At 34.1% G+C, this 21,061-nt stretch overlaps 1 protein-coding gene across 4 annotated transcripts; it reads right to left on the minus strand.

Moving 5' to 3' along the window:
* Positions 1-502: 502 nt before the first annotated feature.
* Positions 503-20,829, minus strand: Myl1 (myosin light chain 1). Of its 4 annotated transcripts, none has more exons than XM_015481324.2 (7): positions 20,557-20,829; positions 9,506-9,533; positions 5,486-5,629; positions 2,951-3,124; positions 2,469-2,546; positions 1,384-1,426; positions 503-821 (listed from the first exon to the last, which is right to left on the minus strand). In XM_015481324.2, the coding sequence occupies exons 1-6, from the start codon at positions 20,674-20,676 to the stop codon at positions 1,398-1,400; spliced, it is 573 nt and encodes a 190-aa protein (XP_015336810.1). In that variant the 5' UTR covers positions 20,677-20,829; the 3' UTR covers positions 503-821; positions 1,384-1,397. The 4 variants fall into 4 exon arrangements, with proteins under 4 accessions (XP_015336810.1, XP_015336811.1, XP_048664434.1 ...); XM_015481325.2 differs by lacking the exons at positions 9,506-9,533; positions 20,557-20,829 and adding exons at positions 9,786-9,810; positions 10,575-10,699; XM_048808477.1 differs by lacking the exon at positions 20,557-20,829 and adding an exon at positions 10,575-10,675.
* Positions 20,830-21,061: the final 232 nt, after the last annotated feature.

The raw sequence follows: 21,061 nt of genomic DNA on the forward strand, positions 1-21,061 counted from the left end.
GTAGGAGAAAGAGAGAGACTATTAATAAACAGGATCTTGGATCTTGAGTTCTTAGCTTGGGCAATAATCCCATCCCCAGAGAGGATTTTTTTTTTAAACATTAACAACTGAAAGGTCACTTTGAATTTTTCTTTTAAGACAGTCTGGGAGAAAGACCAAAGGCTTGCTAGTTTTCTAGTAGCTAGATTGTTACAAGAAACTAAATAGATGAAGCCATAATCACAATTTATATAAATCTGAAATCATTCTGCTTTCACCTTAAATTGCATGGATAGTTTACATTAAAACATCTCTGATCCTATCTGAAGTTTTTCAGTTATTTTTTTCACTTTTTTGGTAATGTGTAATTATCTGTGTTATTCAAGTTGCAAATGCTCTGTAGACTATAATGATTCTTTGGTAAATTTATAATTCATCAACATTCTGTACATTTAACGAAAGATCTGAGGTTTCAAAAATTATTTTCACAAAGCAAGAAAATAAAAACAATGTGACTTGGATATTTCAGACTGACCAATATTTTTTATTGATATGATATTTTAAGGATGCCTGTTGACCCATGGTAGATAATAAAGAGTATTGCTTTGATATGAGATTGCCAATATTTTATTTTTGTTGTCTAGAGCAACAGACATTTGGTTTGTGTGGTATGAATATATTTCAGAGAAAAACTTAAGGTGTATAAAAATTCAGAAAGTCCTTCAGTCTAGAGTGATCCAGATTGCTTTTGTTTCTCTGAAAGATGGTAAACAGATCTGGACAGTTAGTCATGGATGTTACTAAAAGTGGACTCCAGCCAGTCTTCCTAAACAATGCTTGTTCTGTAAAGGAAAAGGGAAAGCAAGTTAGATGTTGATCCCATATTTTCAGAAAGAAAACTCAGGAGGAAATAATGTGACATGCAAAAGAGGGAAAAAAGCACAAAATAAACCAGTGCTTATAGGGTAAGCCACTTCTTTGTTGTAAGAACTTGGTTGCAAGTCCTTGAATTTGGACTGTTAAGACACAGTGCTTTAGATCAGTAATTGTTAAAGCTAATTTAGCTATTCAAAGGATGTAGGCTCATGATTTCATTAGTGTTGGGGTTCTAATAAAATTAATTAACTAGTCTTTAGTTAGTTGAGTCTCCACTGCTTAATCATAAGTGTAGTTAAGGGGGTTTATGAATGGAAGCAAAAACATAAATTTTGCTTGGACACTCATACAAGTATGTTTTATTTCTAAATAATCCATCTCAAGTATTTCAAGTTTTCAGGCTTATGAAGACAACTCTTAATTAGAAACGAATACTAATTATATCTACAGCATATAAAGTGAAGCTGTTAATTAAAAAAAATACAGTATTGAGAAAGCTTTATATATTACAAAGGAACAGACATGTACCTTGAGAGCTCCGTTTAGATAGACATGATGTGCTTGACAAAAGCTGTCGGGGTAACATGGGTAGTTCAAAGTTAGAAAACAGTCAACTTTAATGAAAGAGAAGTTTAGATTGACTTTATTTTCTACACGACATCCACTTGTCTAAATCATATGATTGAATGATTCCTCTATGTAATGTGTTTATAGTAATAATCAAATGTGGAAAAACTGTTTACAGGAAAAAGTGAAGTTTAATAAAGATTGCCAGTGAAGATCTGTCTGGCTTGGTACTTTCCTTCTCCCCTTTCCTTCCCTTCCCTCCCCTCCCCTTCCTCTTCTAATTCCTCTTCCCCTGCCCCCTGTGCTTTTCCTTTTATTTTTTTTGCTTTCTCTAAGTTGTGGGACTTGGTAAGTTTTTAAAACCCTCAACGTAGGTTTATTGAAATTAACTTAGTCCTCTTTGGGGATAGACAAATTTTTGGTTTTATTGAGAAATTTTAAATTTGCAAATCACATTATGCAACTTTATTTTGCATCTTTAGTTTCTGTGGTACATGCTTTTATACTCTTTGGGTGAAGTTGCTGTAAATGTTAGCAAGAAATAAATAATTCTCTACTAGAGGATGACTTTTATGTAAGCAAGAACACTGGACAAGGAGAATTAAGCTTTATTACTAGCCCTGCCATTAATGATTTGAGCATCACTAAAGCTCTTTGGTCCTCAGTTTCCTCATTTTTATAATTGCTTGGTATTAGTAAAGGACTTGAAAATCTCCCTAACTTTAATATACTATTACATATGATTTTGATGCAAAACCTGTCTTCAAAGGGACGTTGTGAAGCTCTAGCAAGGAAATACACATTAAAACACATTCGAAACTATAAAACAGTGCATAGGATTGCTAAAACATATTGGAATAAATCTCACATATATCTCCTCATAGACTATCTTCTTGGAGTTATGAGGTTGATTGATAATAAGTAACATATGGATATTAATAAAGAAGGAAGAGGAAATCAGTTTATTTTAAAATAATTCAAAAGGATGCTATCAGCAACCCAACCAATTAAGAGGGACTAAAATCACCAGTGCACACTGATTATACCTTCATAGTTGATGCAGCCATTGGAGTCTTCTTGACCTGCCATCAGGGCTTCTACTTCTTCCTCTTTCATCTTTTCACCTATGAAACAAAACCCTTTTTAAAGAAATGAGGCAACAGGATATTTTCAAATCTACCATAAATGATGTACTCTTAGAAACTATGATTGAACTCTTGGAAGACAAAAACTATTCCAATTTCCCTCACACTCAGTAGGATGTCAATACATTGTTTTCAAATGACTTAACTACACATTATCCCTTGTCATCCAAACTACATCCTATAAGGACTACAATGTTTTCCTTTACTTATTCATTGGCCTTGCTGTCGCAGAGACCAATTGAAATAGTGATTGACATTTTGAGTATTCATTTTTCATGTTTTCTTTGTAGACTTTCTCCATACCTATTTTTGTAATTACATGGTTCTTCTGTGTTCTTTCCTGTACATTCTGTGCTGTTAAGGCCACTGGAATAAATGCTTACCCAGGGTGGCTAGTACGTGGCGGAGTTCAGCCCCCATGACTGTGCCATTGCCTTCCTTGTCAAAGACACGCAGACCCTCAACAAAATCTTCATAGGTTCCCTGGTCCTTGTTGTTGGAAATAGCTTGCATCATGGGTAGAAATTGTTCAAACTCAATTTTCTTGGCATTCATCTCTGAAAGAAATTGCAGTTTGGACAGTTTGTAGCCACCATAAAACATCATCTCTGAGTCACCAATGAAAGCTGAAAGTTCATTCCAGATGATCTAAAAGATCTTCACACAGTTTAAACCTCAGTTGGTGAATTACCAAAATGACAAAAATATGGCAAAAGGCAATATCATGTGTTCTGGAGTTCCAGTGCCAAACTTTATTCCCATTTGTTCCTGTACTACTGTGTGACACTGGGCAACTTTCTTAACCTATATGTGTGTCAATTTTTCATGTGTAAAACAGAAATACCTCAGAGTGTTATTGTGGGAATTAAATAGATAATGCATGTAAAGCTCATTGAAATACTTGGGACATGCCAGGCATGGAGATACATGTCATGCCTATAATACCAGTGGCTCAGGAGGCTGAGGCAGGAGGATCACAAGTTCAAAGCCACCTTCAACAACTTAGTGAGGCCCTAAACAACTTAATGAGACCCTGTTTCAAAAGGAAAACTAAAAAGGAATGAGGATGTGGGTCAGTGATTAGGAGGGTTTAATCCCTGGCACCAAAAACAAAAACAAAAAACAACCAAAAAAATAAAACAAACCCACAATAACAAGAAAAATCTTGGGACAAATTGAGTGCTTAAGAAATGTTACCTACTATTTTATTACTATTGATAATTTAATATTTTCCATAAATACTATGGAAGCAATAAAAAATTATACTGGGATGCCACAAACACATTCCCATAGAAATATAGTAAAAATTAACTGTACTTTACTACATATTCTGTCTATGTCCTGAGCTTTGGCAGGGCCTTTGCTTTGTTTAAATTTTAAGTAATTTAAAAAAGAAGCTTATGAGGAAAGGGTGTGTGTCAAATACTTTGTGATCTCCTGACTTCTCTGCAATTTAGAGGTCTAGAGATGGGAGAACTTTCTTTAGTGTCTCTGACAAGGTAGATATCATTCCCAGTAAAAGTATAAATTGACTATCCAGATGTATGCAAATGGATAAAATTATATACTTGCAAAATAAAAATTCCCCAGTTCTTCTCCTGTAGAAGTCAAATACATTGGACAATATTAGAAAGATTGAATTTGAGTGCTGAATAAATGAGCATTTGTTCAATAATTCCATTAAAGATGGATGTTGGCAAGTCAGACAGTGACATTTGAAAATAAGGGTTAGACTATTGCTTTCCCACTTATTTCATACTCATCTGCTTTCTGCATGATTAAACTAGAAATTTCTTCTAAAGAAAATGAAGTCTGAGAAACAATTCTAAAGCAGACCAATTTAGAAGCAAGTTTTCTTGAAAGAAAGGTTCTTACCCTCCCTTTTTAAAATGAAGGAACATTTCTAAAACATTTTTAGTTACCAAGGAGAAATGTAAGATTATTTGCCTAACCCTCTTGTTCTTTTTTACTAATGGCAAAGATCAACAGCCCAACTATCTACCTGAGAAAACTTAACGTTTTGTATTCTGTTTTTTTTCTTTTGTTGTTGTTGTTGTTGTTTGTTTAGAGTCATATTTTCCAATAGACTGTCATACTTTGCTGTGAACCACTGAGGTTAAAAACAAATTCCTTGTTCCAGACTAATGATTGGATTTCTGTATCAAGTGAATGTCTTCTGCAATTTTGCTGTTTGTGTATTTCTCTGATTTTTGTTCCAGGATTTACCTTGGGAGACTGAATGCAGAGTTTGGCTTGAGATTTTTAAAGCTTTTAAAAAATTGTTGAAAATAGAAAATGCCCTTGTTAAGATGTCTATCTATCTATGCTTAATTAAGAAAGCTGAATTTCTTTTGAGACAGGCACAGAAGCAGTGTTAATGGTCAGAGCACAGGGCAAGGTCAATAGGTATTTTTTAAATCTCTTCAAAACATTGCAACTTTATTTCCACAGTTTTTATCAAATATTAGATTTTCTCTAGAAGTATGCCATTGTAATTTACCCAGAATCGTATACAAAGTCCATGGTATTTTAACTGTATTTAACATCTTTGTCGAAATGCACTTTTTCCTTTGAAGGTTTGAAGTTTAAGATAATGTGCGAATTTGGATGTTATTTGTTTCATTAGCTCTGAGATTATGAACATTAGATATGATAATAAGAATGATGTTCTTAGCATCAGACATTATTTGTTTTCATAAGCACAACATTTTATCATGCTTGCAGGTTCTCAAATGAAGGTTAACTTATTTTGCAAGGGAAAAAGATAAGATTCTAGATGGCTAACAGGCATATTTGCTACCATCAGGAATAAACTGAGCACTATTCTATGGAAACTATTATTTATTTTTCAGTCTCACACTTATGCATGCATGCTTTAGCTACACTTCCATAGATCTTGGAAGAACTGATGTGGTTACCTTCATTGCTGGGGTTCCCCAGAACCTTCTTGACCTCTGCATTGGTGGGATTTGTGCCCAGTGCCCGAAGGACATCACCAACCTGGCTTAAGGTGATCTTGCTATCACCTGTTTTGTCAAACAGGAGAAATGCCTCCTTGAATTCTGCGAAAAACAAGGAACATTAGGGTTTTTTATTTTTCTTTCTCAAACCTATTAATTAACCCTGAGTCCTTCAAGGATTTACTTAAACTCTTCTGTTTTACAAGTTTGCCAACCACTTAAGTTGTCATTGTCAAATTCTGTTTTCCTACCTCAAACAATCATTGTCAAACCTTTTTGACATTTCTTTTTGGAATTCTTTTAAAGCAGCATTTCTAAATTCTAGTCATATGTCATTGCTAATTAGATATGGAAATCAGACATCATAGTCATATTTACTCATATTTCCTTGTCTGGGACTGGGCTAAGAGATTCTGAGGCCTTGATAAATCCTAGTAATCTTTATCTAGTCCTTCATAAAATTAGCAAGATTAATACATTTCAAGAAAACAAATTTTTGATCAGGATTGTGTTATATGTTATTAACCCATACTTCTCAGATTATATAGAAAAGGCTTCTCTCAAGGTACAAATTTCTTAGGTTGTTCTCTCAACAGTTTTCTTCAGAAATAACTTCATTTTTCAGGACAAATTTAGAAACATGAGGCAGGCCTGTAAATTCTATAATGTCTAACCATTTCAATGTTTGATGCTAGCAGGCTCCTAGCATAACTAATTCAGAAGGAGAAATATTTTTTGGATCCAATGTTATAATACTCTCTTTACACTTCACTCTGTTTTTCAGATAATACATATGACAGCATGCTGCTATACCAGCTTTTGAATTCAAGTACACACTCTTTATTAAAATTTATGGAAATAATTGGTTCACATGCAGTTGCAAGAAATAATTCAGGGAAATTCCTTGTATACATGGTTTTCCCCAATCGTAACACTTTGCAAAATCATAGAATATTACTGTAACCAGGATATTCACATTGATAGACCCCAGTGATTTTATTCACATTTCCCCAGTTTGCTTGTATTCATTTATGTGTGTATTAAGTATGTATTTTAAAGTGCTATTCTTATCACAGTCACTTATTTATTATTCTCCCTGTATTTTGTCATTTTCTTTTGATAGAACAGGTCTTGTCTTTAAAATTTACAATGATAAAGAATTTGAAAAATACATAATGAAAAGACAGGAAGGTGCAATACTATGAACATAGGGGACAGTAAGTCATTTTACCTGAAAATTCTAAACTTAAATCAAAATTTCTGGGAAACCCAGAACTACTAATGGTGACTGATTGGAGTTAATGTCAGTAACACTCAGAAAACCATTTGTGAGTGAACTATAGGGCTGAAAGCACTCTTTTTAGCTATCAGTGGTCTTAGGTTAAAAGATGCTATCTAGACAGATTACACAGCCAAATATCCTTTTAACTCTCTCTCTACCCCTAATCTAAGATTGTACCAGACACTGTATTCATGACTAGTTACAGTTCATGTTATCACTCTTAGCTAAAATCCTATGCATTTGACTATAATGGATTTTTTTAAAAAACATGCTGCAGGCCCTATGGTGTCATTAGTCAAATATTATTTTTCATGTTTCTAAGGGACACATGAAATGGAACTATTCTTGTTATTGGCTCCAGGCTTTAGGGACAGAGAGCTCACAATTACCTTGGTCAGATGCTGATGTAGAAATAGAATTTTATGAGTTGTAATGAAATCACTCTGACATTAACCCTTTTGGTGGTTTAAAGGCAGAGGTCAGAAAAAATCTGTTCTTTCTACCCCAGATTTTTAATGCAAGGCTTAGTTATTCTCTTGAACATGGATTGGCAAACTACTTCCCAGGGGCTTCTTGCTTGTTCAATGAAAGTGTGATTGGAATATGGCCATCTCCATTTCTCTATGTTTGTAGTTGTTTTCACACCTTGGTGATAGAATGGAGTTGTTTTTAGACTATAACACCAGGAAAGCCTAATGCATTTACATTTGGTCCATCAACAAAAAAAATTATGATCTCTGATCAAAAATAGCACTGTTGTAGAACTTTCTGGTAATGATAGAATTGTTCTCTATTTGCCCATTATGGTAACTACTAGCTGTGGCTCTTGAGCACTTAAATGTGACTAGTGCAATTGAGGAAATGGATTTCAAAATTTATTACTTTTTCATTAATTAATGTGTAAATAGCCACATGGGCTAGTGGCTACTTTATGGAACAGCATAGGACTTAGACCTTTAGCATGCTATAATTTTCTAGTTTTTTTCTTCAATCCTATTTTCTTTATTTCAATTTAATTAGAGGAGCATGAACAAAAATCTTTAATCATTAAACAAGGAAATAAACTATTCTTCATTCGTTTCTGAGAATATAGAATTTCTGTTTAAACAGCTTACATTTGTTTCTCTCTCTCTCTCTCTCTCTCTCTCTCTCTCTCTCTCACACACACACACACACACACACACATACACACACATACACACACATACACACACAAAACCCCAATCTACTACACCAATGTTTACCCAACTTCTGTGTCTAAAACTTATTTCACATGTGGAGTCATAGGTTTTGTATTTAACAGGAAGTCCTTTTGACCTGAAAAAATTTGAAATCTTTCACTTCTTGGTCTTACATTGTTTGGTAGTCCTAGTGACACTGCATGTTAGGAATGTGAGAGAACTGGGATGTGGTAGCTGATGAGGTAGCAGCATCACTAGTTAAAAGTTAATTAAAATAAAACAAATTATAGTAAAAATTTGTAGAAAACTATTTTCAATATATAAAACAGTCCTTCATAATATAATTTTAAATGATTTTAAGTTATAATCCAATCTGTCTACATGAGATCACCAGCCATGCTGTAGATGCCAGTTAGTCTGTATAACAGCAAATACCCTTTTTATTCTTAATTGACTTATAGACATAAAACATGACTGAAAAGAACTGAAAAATGTAAAATCCTTTAGGCACAGAATAAATTGAATACATTCTTTTTAATCACCCATGTTTATATCTTTTATGTCATAATATATATAATATACACATACTTAAATTGACCAATATTCTAAGCTGTACAACATTATATAACTAAACTCTTTTGCCCTCTCATTTCTATGAATTATTTTTGTCCCGTTCATTCAAATTTGGTGTCAATTTCACTCCATAAACATTTCTTCATATACTTCCTAATGAACAAAATTAGATTTGGGGGGATCTGTTGATTTCAAAGACCCAAAGGGGAAGAAATTGAAGTGCAAAGGAAACTATTTGGATTCTCTTGAATCTCAAGAGTTTGGGGTCTCCCCATTGGTCATTTTTATAAAAGAAATTTCTAATCAGTTTGAAGTCATACCAAATTTTTAATCCCATCACTAATTCTTTGGGTCCTTTAGCAAGACTTATCACTTCTCTGGGTGTCTGTCCTGTACCTCTAAAGAAGAGCTGGAGCAGGAGATGTCTAATATTCCTTCCACAATTCTATGGTAAATTACTCCTTCCTTTTTTTTTTTTTGTCTCTGAATTCACTTTTGTTATACAGCTCACTATTGTGTAGATTTTGTAATTGGGCGGTTTTATAATTAACTTTATTTTCCATATTGAACAATTCACACTCATCAAATTTCTCTTTAGAGGTTTGAATAGCAAATTATCCTTCCCAAATCTACATCTGTTTGTAAGTATACACATCTATTACTTCTTGTATCAAGTTAGTTTTCTTTAGAAATTAGTGCCTATAAGGACTCATTATTGTGGGGTTTACCTTTTATTTGCTTAAATCTTTGATTACTGATTATAAGCAAAGGCTTCAGGTTGAATGAATTTATATTTAGAGTGACTGAGAGCAATTTATATTTAGAGTGGCAACACCAGTGTGAATAATTAGAAAGAGCTTAGCTCAACCCAAGGGAGCTGGTTTTCTTACATACCATCTTTATGAGTGTGCACATATTAACAACTAGAGCTTTTAAACTTACCATCCTGCTGTTCCTTAGAGAACTCGATCTGTCAGAAAGAAATTAATCACAAAGAATATTTTAACCAAACAAAAATGTCCTGATTTTTAAGTGTATCCAGCTCATTCCCTGAATAAACTTCAAAGTAAGCTTCAAAAGTCAGCCTACTTTTCCGAGTTCAGGCATAGCTTGGACACCAACAGGTTCAACCACAAAGTAGCATGCCTTGGTGTTAACTGATAGTCCAGAAACCAGACAGTGCTCTGCCCACATCTGCAACAGAGACACTCAAATCACTTACCCGCAATCTGGTCAGCACTGAAGGACTGCAGTGGCGAGAGAGAGAAAGAAAGGAACAACTAGTACTCTTTCAAATGCATTGACAGAAGGATTGCTCTCTGCTCTGAGACTTAGGAAGCCATGTAGGTGTCATAGCATAAGAAGGTTGCCTTAGGGTACTTTTAAATCTAGGAATACAAAAATCTATTGCAAAAGATAATTAGGGAACATTTCTCTGTATCTTAAATAAGGAAACAATAAATGCTCAATCAGATACTTCCTAAAATAATGCAAAACCCTATGATATATTAAAGATATGCCTGATTAATAAATATGCATTATATTAAAAATGATTAGCTGCATTTAAAAGGCCACCTTAAATCTTTCTGCAGTTGCACCAGTACATTTTTATATTAGTATACAATACCAAAAGCACTGGAAGCAGTTTACTTGATTCTAGCTATCAGTATAACTGGGGTGTATCTTAGGTCATACTATCTTGCTATAGTTTCAGTTTCCCCCCTAAATTTAAATATCCTAAACTTTATGTGATATAGTAAAAGCTGGTGAAGCATGAAGTACTACTGCTTTGGGAAGTAAGATGTATTTTTCCAGTTTGCATATTAGTTCTAATTAATCTCTTCTATCTTCAACATACCTCCCAAAGTATCCCAAAGTAGAGTCTCAAGATTTGTTCTGGCTCTTTTCTTTCCTCAATTCCCTTCCTCCTGTCTGCCTCTTTCCTCAATAAGCTTCTCATCACTATTGCTATCCTCCTATGAACGACAAGTAGTTCTCTTATAGGACGCACCATGATGGAGCTGCTGGGCTGCAGAACGGGTCAAGCCTGAAGAGTGAGTTGAAGGCCGCTCCAATCCCTGAGTGGGGCCTCCTTCTCTGAGGCTTCCCTTTATTTCTGGGCAAACTGACCTCACTGCTAGCATCGAGTTTCAGAGAGAAGTTGCCCCTCCCATTGGAGAGTTCTTTAGCTTTCTTAGGGCAAAGGGAAAGAGGGAACTGTACCCTGAGGGCTATTTTTAGGAAACCAGAACCTAGGAGTGGACAGCCTTGGTGAGACGGAAGCCTGTCAGTACTTTTATGGTCTTTAGCTCCTGGACATTTGTGGGCAATGTCTTCCTTTAAGAAGCTTCTCTAGTGGCAGAGAAGCTCGGAACTTCTAATGGCTCAGGCTGACCCCTTCTCTTGGTGAATTATGGACTTTGTGAACTTCTAGTCAACAAGCTTTGGTGCTAATGGAACTTCTTGGATGGGACTGGTTGGGGTTTCAAATGACAACTGCTATAGAAAGAACATCCTCTGAAGCTCTGTCCCTTATGGTAAAGTTCAGAGGACATGAAAAGGCCACATGCTCTGTGTCTGAGAATGCATTTAAGTGGCAATCTGTCAGTTCTCAAAATCCTCAATTAAACACCACTCTTTTGCAAGTAGTATTCCAAGAGAATTAATCTAAGCAAAGAATAATTTTTGTCTCCATTTTCTAGCATTCTCTGTTAGTCTTCTGACTTTAGGTTTTGGGGATTTTCCTTCCTCTTCAGTAGTCTCTAAAGAGGATGATTTGTCATATTTTTTTTCAATTCCTGAAGTGCTTCTAGCCAGGAAGCACTTCAGATAGTCCATTTTTGTATCCTTCTTCTTATTCTATGCGTATTATTATTCTATGTTTAAAATTTAGCATAAGTTTTTACTAGATCATGCTGATTCTATTTCTGCCTTGAAACTTTATGGACAGGTCTCCAGAATGAGAAAGAAAGAACCCAAGGCAAAACTTGTGGAGTGCAAAATTATACTTGAACGTTTTAGAGCTATCTAAGGACTTGGCCAGCAAGGGTTTTTATGCCAGACTATCTGAAAACAGTGGGAAACTCCCTTCTGGAAGGGTATTGGGAAAAGTGGTACTTGAAAAGATCAGTGTTAGAATGGATGCCCACTGAAGTTCAGAGAAAACGTTGGTCATTTTCTACATATTTAAAGCAGCTCAGGGGCATAAAAAAATGTTAGAGATGAATTGTAACTCAAGTATTGCTTCTGCAACTGTTTTCAAGGATGCTCATAAGTCTCTCCTGCGAGAAAGATACAAATCTGAAGCTAACCTACAAACCATTCTAGAAGAAATCAACATTTAATTAGGTATCACTTTTGGCCCAAAGTTTACAAGTTATGAAAGTTATCTCAGGATCTTGAGATTTGAATCCCAAAATCAGTATCTAAAATATCATTTTTAAGTTATTAGGAAAACATACCTTCATGAACAAATTGATATTTTGAAAGGTTATTGAGAAATGAAAAGTTAATAAAAGAATTCAAAATGCTTTGAATCACAAAGGGAAAATGGAAGAGGTCAAAGGTTGAAATTTATAACCTTTAGTAATTGTGTAACTTAGAATTTCATGATTTTTGATATGTAGAGTATGTTACCTTTGTGCCTTTTTTAGTTTTGTAACATGTAAATGGGTCATAAATTTGAATTGCTCTGAGATTACTAGAACTAGCATATATTTTTAGTAGTGCTAATAACTATAAATACTACAATTAAACATAAAAGTTGCCATACTAGTCATAATAATCATTTTCCTATTTTGTTCTCTTTTTTAATGGAGAAAGATGTGTCCTTATATACATATAAAAATATGATTAGCATATATAAAATCTTTTGGGTAAACTAGAAAATCAATATAAAAATTGTACTTATGTTATGAATAAACCATCTCTAACCACTGGATATCATGTAAAGATTTGTTATTATTAAAATAGAAGCTGCAAAGTGATAGGCAGGTATCAAATTATTTCTCCCTAGTTTTTCCCCATATCTTTGTCACAGAGAAAAAAAGCTTCAGTTTTTTTGTACCTACTAAGAATCAAAATGTACATTTGAGCACACCATTTGACAATAGGGAAGCCTACCCTATAGCTTAAGCTAGAGAATAAACTGTGGTTTCAAAGTTAGAAGACCTAGATATTGTGCTCATAAAATAATCAGGAAATGCAATTTAGTCCCTGGTACACTTTTATGACCTACAAAGCATGGCCTGCATCATTTCCTGGGTGTTGTAATAGTGATGTAATTAGCCCTTTGAACAAAGGCACAGCATGAATCCACAAAGTCAGCTGATTTGGGCCTCCTTTTGCTATACCATCACTGTTTGCTTTAGAGATTGGCTTTCAATCTTTTCTGTCTGGCTTACTTTCTTCTCTCTTTCTTTTCTTTTCTTTCTTTCTTTCTTTCTTTTTTTTTTTTTTTTTTTGGAAATTAGACATTCTTCAAGGCCCTAATAAAACCTCCTCCTCTCCAAAGCCATTTTCTCCTGGTGTGAACCTGTGTGTCCTGCCCCCTCTGCCCCTGCCATATTGCCTTTGCCTTGTTCCTAGGTTTTGTCCTTCACTACTCCTCAGGATAGTTTGTTCTGTTAAATGCTCAATAGATTTTCATTAAATTAAAGTCATTAGAGCATAAGTCTAGTAAGCTCTTCCTTTAAACTCAAGTTCCTCCTCTGGAGTATTCTGTTCCTTGGGGACAGAGACATTTATCTGTTCTTTTAAAAAGCTTACATTGTAAAGAAATTAGAAATGTTTTCCTTCAGTGCTGCCTCTCTAGCACCTAGAACTGCTGGCACTTAGTTTATCTCAAATTATTGCTATATGTACCTTTTATATATCCAATACTTTCTCTTAGATTTTATAAAAATTTTTATGAGCCAGACTTCTAATTCACCAACACTCAATTTTTCTTAAAGTCTCTCTCTCTCTTCAAATTCCTAGCCTATGTATTTTTCTTACAGTCAGTACAAGGCTGCATTGCACATTTTTATGACTCATGTACTAACATTTGTGGTTGGGTTTAAGTAAGTAGTAGTCTGAGACACTGCCACTAAACATAATTTTTATTCCAAAATTTACAGATTATTTTCTACTTTGGAAATCATATTTCTACTAGTAATCATGAGATTTGGATAACTGATTTAAGATACTATAGTCTCATATATATATATGAATGAAATTGCTTTATAAGGAAAATATTAATATTCAGTTAAACAGTCTCTGGAATTGATATATGTTAAAATTTATTACAGTAAAAGAAGAAGAGCTATAATTAAAGATAATTACTTCTTTACTAGTAGTATATGATGTTGCATACTAGGAGCAAATTCCTTAGGAAGGAGCTGGGACCACAATCTTCAAAGAACATCATTGTCCCTTGGGGGATAATGGAGACTGATGACAGGTAAGATTGAGAAGCTGACTAACTGAGAGCCAGTTTTCAGTCAAGAGAACATTGCTGCACATTCTTTGATTTAATGCCTGGCAGAGGGACCAAAGACCTGGATACATATTCCCCCTTAGAAAAAACTTAACCCAATTTTACAGGATTTCTAGAACCCACCATAGAAGGTCTATGGAAGTAATATTTTGTAACTCTTGGAATTTTATGCTTCAGAATAACACACTTAAATCAAAGGAAAAAAATGTTTTCCTTTTTTTAAAAAAAAAAAAATTCAACAATGGATATATGTAGGCTGGTTACTAGAAATATAGTAGAAAGAGGAGAAATTAAGAGTGATGCAATTATATTACCAGTCCAGGTTCTCTAGTACAGGAGAGTCAGGTAGTTAGACTGTATAAATTGGTCTGAATTGAGACAGAATGCATAATTCTGTGCTCAGCAGACTTAAACTGGTCAACTGAATTCTGTCACCTAAGAGCAAAGGCTGACTTGTTAAAATAACACAATTCAGACCTATAGAACAGAAACATGGGTGAATCTTCGTAAAGACTTAAAAATGCATCCAAGCCACTTTTTAGTTTTCTCTTCATCTTTCTCATGGCTAAAAATTGGTAAGGAAATTAAAGATTACTTGTAAGTTGTACTTTCCCCCTGTTGTATATTTTGTTTGCATGCAATGTCTTAAAAATTCAAATTCTGTTTTTGTTCTTTCACCTTTTTATTATTAAAATGTGAACATCAGAAAAATTCTTTCTTTGTGTGTTTTAAGAAATTGTTAAGTATCTGCTTTCTCCTCCTTGTCTGGAATGAAAGCTCCTTTTGTGACAACAGCGATACATTATTATTAGCACTACCATTCTAAAGACCTCAAGTCTTTTGATGGGTTGAAAAGAGAACTAGTCTAATAATTTTTCTGGCTCTCATAACAGACAAATTATGTTTTGGTTAAATAACTACACTTCTCTGTGTTATTTTTCTTCAATATATAATATCAATTTGTATGATTTTCTTCAATACATAATATCAATATGCATCTATAATATTACAAATTTTCTATTCTTTTGTCAGTATAGTCTACCTCAATTCACTTTTTTTCCCATGAAAAAGAGAAGGGTGTCTAAAAATTCAATAGATAATGTTCTTTTAAAACAGATAAAGTTAAGCTAAATATAATTTCCCAGGTACTATGTTCAAGTCAGCTAGATTTTTGTAAACAGGATACAACATGCCACTGGGCACCTTGAAAGGTAAAAAGCAACTCACTCCCTACAACCGAAGGAAGTTGATTGGATGTGGTTTTGCCTTTAGGTCAAACTTTTCTTCTCTGACCAGGATTTATCATCTACACAATTTAACTAGTGCAACTGAAGCTATTGTTACTTTTATACTGCAATTTTTGACCCTCCAAATTCTGTTTTAGGGGTAAAAAACAACCTGTAAGAGTTGATGTAGAAACAAACTATAGAAGATCCTATTTTCATACAAAAAGTATTTCGGTCTAAAGAGAAACAGAAGAAAGTGTAGTATCAGCAGACTAAATATAATCCTTTCCACAATTTCCATGAGTCAGATGGTGCTTAATACTGCGTAATTATGGAATGACTACTAAAGACAACTTGCCAGGGGGTTCATTTGCAGCACTGAAATGTCAAGAGCTAAATTTGGCACTGTCACTTTGTGGTCTCCTTGTCTTGAAAAGATTACTTTATCTTAAAATGAAAACTGTTATTCACTATTTGTAGGTGAACATATCTCTTCCTTTGCAAACTGCATTTTGCTCTGCAGAGACATTATTCAGTTTTCTATAACTAAAAATGTTATTCTGGAGAGCTACAAAATGCCCTTTAATATTGTCTTACTCTGTTCCGCCTGTTTCCTTCATTTATAGTCGAGATATAGGAAAGATGAAATGTGATACTGATACCTAGTGATAGACTTAAATCATTTTTTATTTGCTCCTAAGGTTATAATTATACTGCAAATGGGTGAATATTAAAATTCGTGCACATCAAAGTTGTATTAGAAATTCATTTTTCTATTGAACGGCCAAAGTAAACAAACTTGAATTATATAAAACAAACTTAGAAACAACTTAATGTTTTCACTCATTTTTTTCCTAATTAGAAATTGTATGTGTTTTTTTTCCTAGTTCTTTTTCTCAAACTAGTTAAAGATCAATCCATGTTATATATGTGGCATTGCATATTACCACAAACAATATAGATTGGGATTTCTGGTTTAAATTATGTTATTTATTTGTAATCAAAATTGAGATTTCATACTCTTCTTAGAATATTAACCTGATGGCAAAACTTGAAGATCATGTTTGATATGTGGGTGTGTTTAATTAAGTAAAAACAAAATATCTTAAAATTCAATGTTTCATTACATTTAACAGTATTTTTAAAATATCCATTTCTGTTTACAACATTTTATAGGAAGCTGAGAAAAAGTGACTAGGACCACTTATAAGTTCCTAAGATTTCAGCCTTGTTCTATAAAAGAGAACACCCAAGTTGTCAGCAACAGGTGCAGGATAAAGAAAAACTGAACTTGCTGGGATGTGGGGTCTGTCATCACCCCCTCTTCTGGCTACACAGGACTGTGCAGAGCAACACAAGAACAGCTTTACTTCATTCAAGAGCAACATAAAACAAAGCAAAACAACAGCAACAAAACAGGCTCTTTTATAGCATCTTGAAACAGCAACTAAATCTTCAGAAACTAGAGGTAGCTTAGGATACAGTTAACACAGTTAACTCTGGTTTTGATGTGCTAAGTTAAATCCTAGGTTCATCATTAACTAGTCATTTGATCATAGGCATTGTGTACTCTGAGTTTCTTTACTTGGAAAGTGAGGACAAAAACATTCCAGTTTAATGTTGTGGGGGTTAAATAATATGGCATAGAATAAATTCACAATGAGGATTTGTTGTTATTAATACAAATAGCTGTATACTTTTTAGTCTTTCGTGGAGCGTATCTTTGTTCAACATCCCCAGGAATTCTTCTAATGAGATTAGGTTTATATTACCCTTGTTAGAAATGAGAAAAAAAATCATTATGAATGAACACAACACATTTTCATACCTGGGCCCAAACAAGTCACCATACATACATAACTATCTGCCTCCACTGAATACATATAGGGATATGTATTGGGAACAGTAGATATCCACCTTATCCATTAATTTTAGAGTGTAAGTCTTCCAAGCCTGGGATCAATTTTCTTTGAGATTTGTTATTCAGGAGAGCTTCTGTCAATGCATTCTGTACCTTACCTCTTTTTGTAACATCGCCTGCAGTGTCTAGTCAGGGATGACCTGATTGAGTGATGAGTACAATGACAATGAAAATTTAAGCAGCACAACGAGACACACGGCTCAAAGTCCCCACCTTGCAGCAATTCTGGCATACCTGCTAATGCATGCATCATGCAAAACATCCAGATAGATATTGATGACCTTTTGAAATGTAGGATGTAGTCATTTTGTCACTTATCTACCTCCATTATTTCACTTGGTTGCAACTATTTTAATTCCTGTGTTTGCACCCATAACCAAACTGATGGTGGGTTTTAATTCCTAGGGTGGTGGTTTTGTCAGGCAGTGTTCTTTTAGTCTGGGTGTTGTGGTTTAAGTCTCAGTTCTCTGAAGGCAAAGAATGATTAGAAACACTAAAGACAGTAACTTTAATATTAAAATATCAGCAGAAATTTGTTTTTGAAAAGGGTACTCACAGAAAAATCCATGAGGACAGAATGTCAGGTAAACATTCCCTCAGAGAATTTCAAAGGTTGTAGGCCACATTCCAAACAAATAATCAACAAACCAGGAAATCAGCGTGGAAAGCACATTTAAGAAACAGATAAAGCTAGCTAATAATATCCAAGATTATTCAAAGTTTAGGAGTCAAATGTGGTCATTGAATGTTGTGTATTTTAAGATGGGAAATTGGTCTTAGCTGGGAATAATATTGAGGAATTAAATTTTACTATTGCTATATACTACATAAAGATAGGTAAACTTCAGAATTACTCAAAGTCCAAAGGACACTTGGATTTCTAATCTTACATGATTTTTGGAAGAAAGTTTTATAGTGTAATTAAGTTTTTTTCTTTATCAAATTTCAGACAGTTAATGAACGCATATAACAGCTCTTAATCTCTTTAAAGTTTATTTTCTCTGATTGAAAAAAGTTTATAATTTATGTAAGGTAATATATCAAGGAACATCATTAATTAATTAAAAGCATCATAACATGAAATGTTTTAATATAGTTTCTAAATGGTATAACCAATGGTATGACATTTAATTTTTTAAAATTGTCAACTTACGCCACATTCTTTGGCTCTTACAGGACACCTCCAAAAGTGCACTGATTTTATACTGATGAATGTAAGTTGTTGGGCATTTAAATTACCTCTTTCCGTTTTTCTTCTTTGCATTAGGAAAAGGCCCCCTGAATGAAAGATGAAAGGTCACATCTTCCTGCTTTTTCAAGATTCATTTAACTGCTCTTTAAAAATTTGTGTCCCTTATCAGAACCTCTCATATCTCTTTTTCTGCAATGAAATAATGATGAGGGAGCACACCATGCTCTCACAGGGACTCTCCTGAGTGTCTCCTTCTTCTGCTTGGTTGTACTAGCTCGTGGTAGGATTAATTCAAATATAGATGGAAGGACAAAACAATTTTCAGGACTCCGAACAGTCACTGCTCTGTTGACTAGAACAAATAATTGGCTTAATTTCTGGATTGCAAAAGTGATGTTTTGTCTTTTCTTGGAGATCTCTCACCTGCCAAACACAGTCTTTATGCATTTACTTATTTTGACATAGTTCTTCAAGGAGGAAAATTAATGCCTGTTTTCATTAGTGGAATACTTCATTTTCTTCTTAAGAAGACACATTTTTTTTTCCTTTCCAGAAGTTTATAATCCCAGATGCAAAGAGATAATAGTCTTATAAATCACAATAAATATAAAGAAGAATAGTTTTGACACTCTAATATTACTATGGAGTGGAGAGTTAAAGACTACGAACAATCAGAATTATTGTAGTGGCTATAATCACACTCATTGTATTATGAAGTCAGAGTTCATCTATAATGATATATTAACTAAGATTGCTGTAAATGAAAAATTTGGTTTCCTTTTAATGAACTGTATGCATGTAGTCCTCAAGGTAGAAAAACACTTATTAGAAGATCTGGCATGAATTTCTCCTCCTAAATGGATATTCATTAAGAATAGTTCCTAATCAGTATTATATCTATGATCATCTTTTTCCAAATATGACTTCATATACCTAAAAACTATAGATTAAATATTTGTAATACTTTATTACTTTGAAATATAAAATGTTATATTTAATAAGAATGCTCTAAAATTATATCTATTTATCACATGTATCCAAGGGTGATCTAATTCAACCTTTATTTCAGGGATGTTTTGAAAATCTCATTATACTAAAACAGGCAATTAAGTGTTTATTTGTAGGCCGGCATTATAGCTGCAAGTAATAAATATTAAGTTAGTAAAATTTAGATTTACTACATACAGAACTTTTGGCTTCCATGAAAAGATTACCTCATAGGCACTTTCACTCATTAGTTTTCCATATAAGGCTGAGTTGCTTATATGAGCATTTTCAAATGGTCAGTTGGACCAATGAGAGCACAGTGAAAAGGGGGAAGGTGCACGTCATCGAGTAGTAACAGGCACATCCATTCCATCATTTTTCCCAAAGCAGGTCATCTTTTGGCAGCTGAGAACTTTGATCACAGCAAAGTGTTGATACAAAAATCAATCACATTCTCCTTAGTTCAAGATCAGTATGCAAAAACTCAAAAGACATACACTAAAAGCTGTACAACCAACGTGTTTTGTAATAATTTTGGTTAGTTTCATTTATAAGCAACTCACAAATTCTGAATTAAATACTGTATATAAATAAACAAGATGACAGTTATAGTCACTGAAACACTTGAGTGCATAATTTTCTGCACTGAGATCTCATTTAGTGTTGTAGCAAATTTTATTAAGCAAAGCTGAAAGGGGAATTGACTTGAATTGCAAAAAATCTTCTTTCTCAGATGAAATAAGCAGCTGTCAAGTAAATACATCCCGGACAACTGGGTCATCAGCTGTCTTTAAACTTCTGGAAACAAGCAGAGGCTAAAACTTTCTTTTTGATGTAGTTTTAATATAAGGAATCCAATTTTCACAGAGGTTTTATTTAAAAATGCTGGTTTAAATATTCGTAAATGCAACACCTTTACACTTACATACTTTTCATTGTATTTCGATAATGTAGGGGAATATGGAAGCCAGAGAGCAAAAAAAATAGAGCAGGCATAGTTTCCACATATGATCAAATTTTATGCTACTGTTTATTATTTTTTTTTAAAGCAGGATTCTCTTCTTCCAAATTCTACCATTTCACTGAATAATACCATTCCTCTCCATGAAAAATAAACCTCTTTGCAAGTTCCTGGAGTTCCCTACTGTTGAAAGATGTTTCAGTGACCAAACAATTCACCCTTTTAGTTACCTTAATGGCAGAGAGATCGATTTTTTCTTCTTTGGGTTTGGCTGGGGCCGGCGCAGGTGCCGGGGCAGGGGCAGGGGCAGCAGCAGCAGCAGGTTTCTTCACGTCCTTCTTTGGTGCCATTTTGTTTAAAAGGATGGGTTAAAAAAAGAAGGAGCTCCTCCAAAAGAACCTGTCAAAATGATACTTGGAAGAGGAGTGGTGGTTCGCTTGATCCACAGCCCAGAGTCTTGAAGGTGGACCCAGAGTGTTAAACGGTATAAGGGCATGCATATATATTTCACTTAGTGCCTAACAGAACCTTGACACATGCGGCTGGATTGGACAGTTCTCTAGTCAAGGGGGATGGCATTCAGCTCAGACTATAAATGGAATCTAAAGGGTCAGGGCTTCATCAATTTTTTTAAACTCCTCTTGCTATTTTTTTTTTCACCGCCATATATAAAGAAGAAAGAAGTCCAACAAAGCCAGCTTCAGATCCTTTGGTGACAGCAAAGTAGATTGACAC

The sequence above is a fragment of the Marmota marmota genome, unplaced genomic scaffold (assembly GCF_001458135.2).
Source record: "Marmota marmota marmota unplaced genomic scaffold, marMar, whole genome shotgun sequence".
In the NCBI taxonomy this organism is placed as follows: Eukaryota; Metazoa; Chordata; class Mammalia; order Rodentia; family Sciuridae; genus Marmota; species Marmota marmota.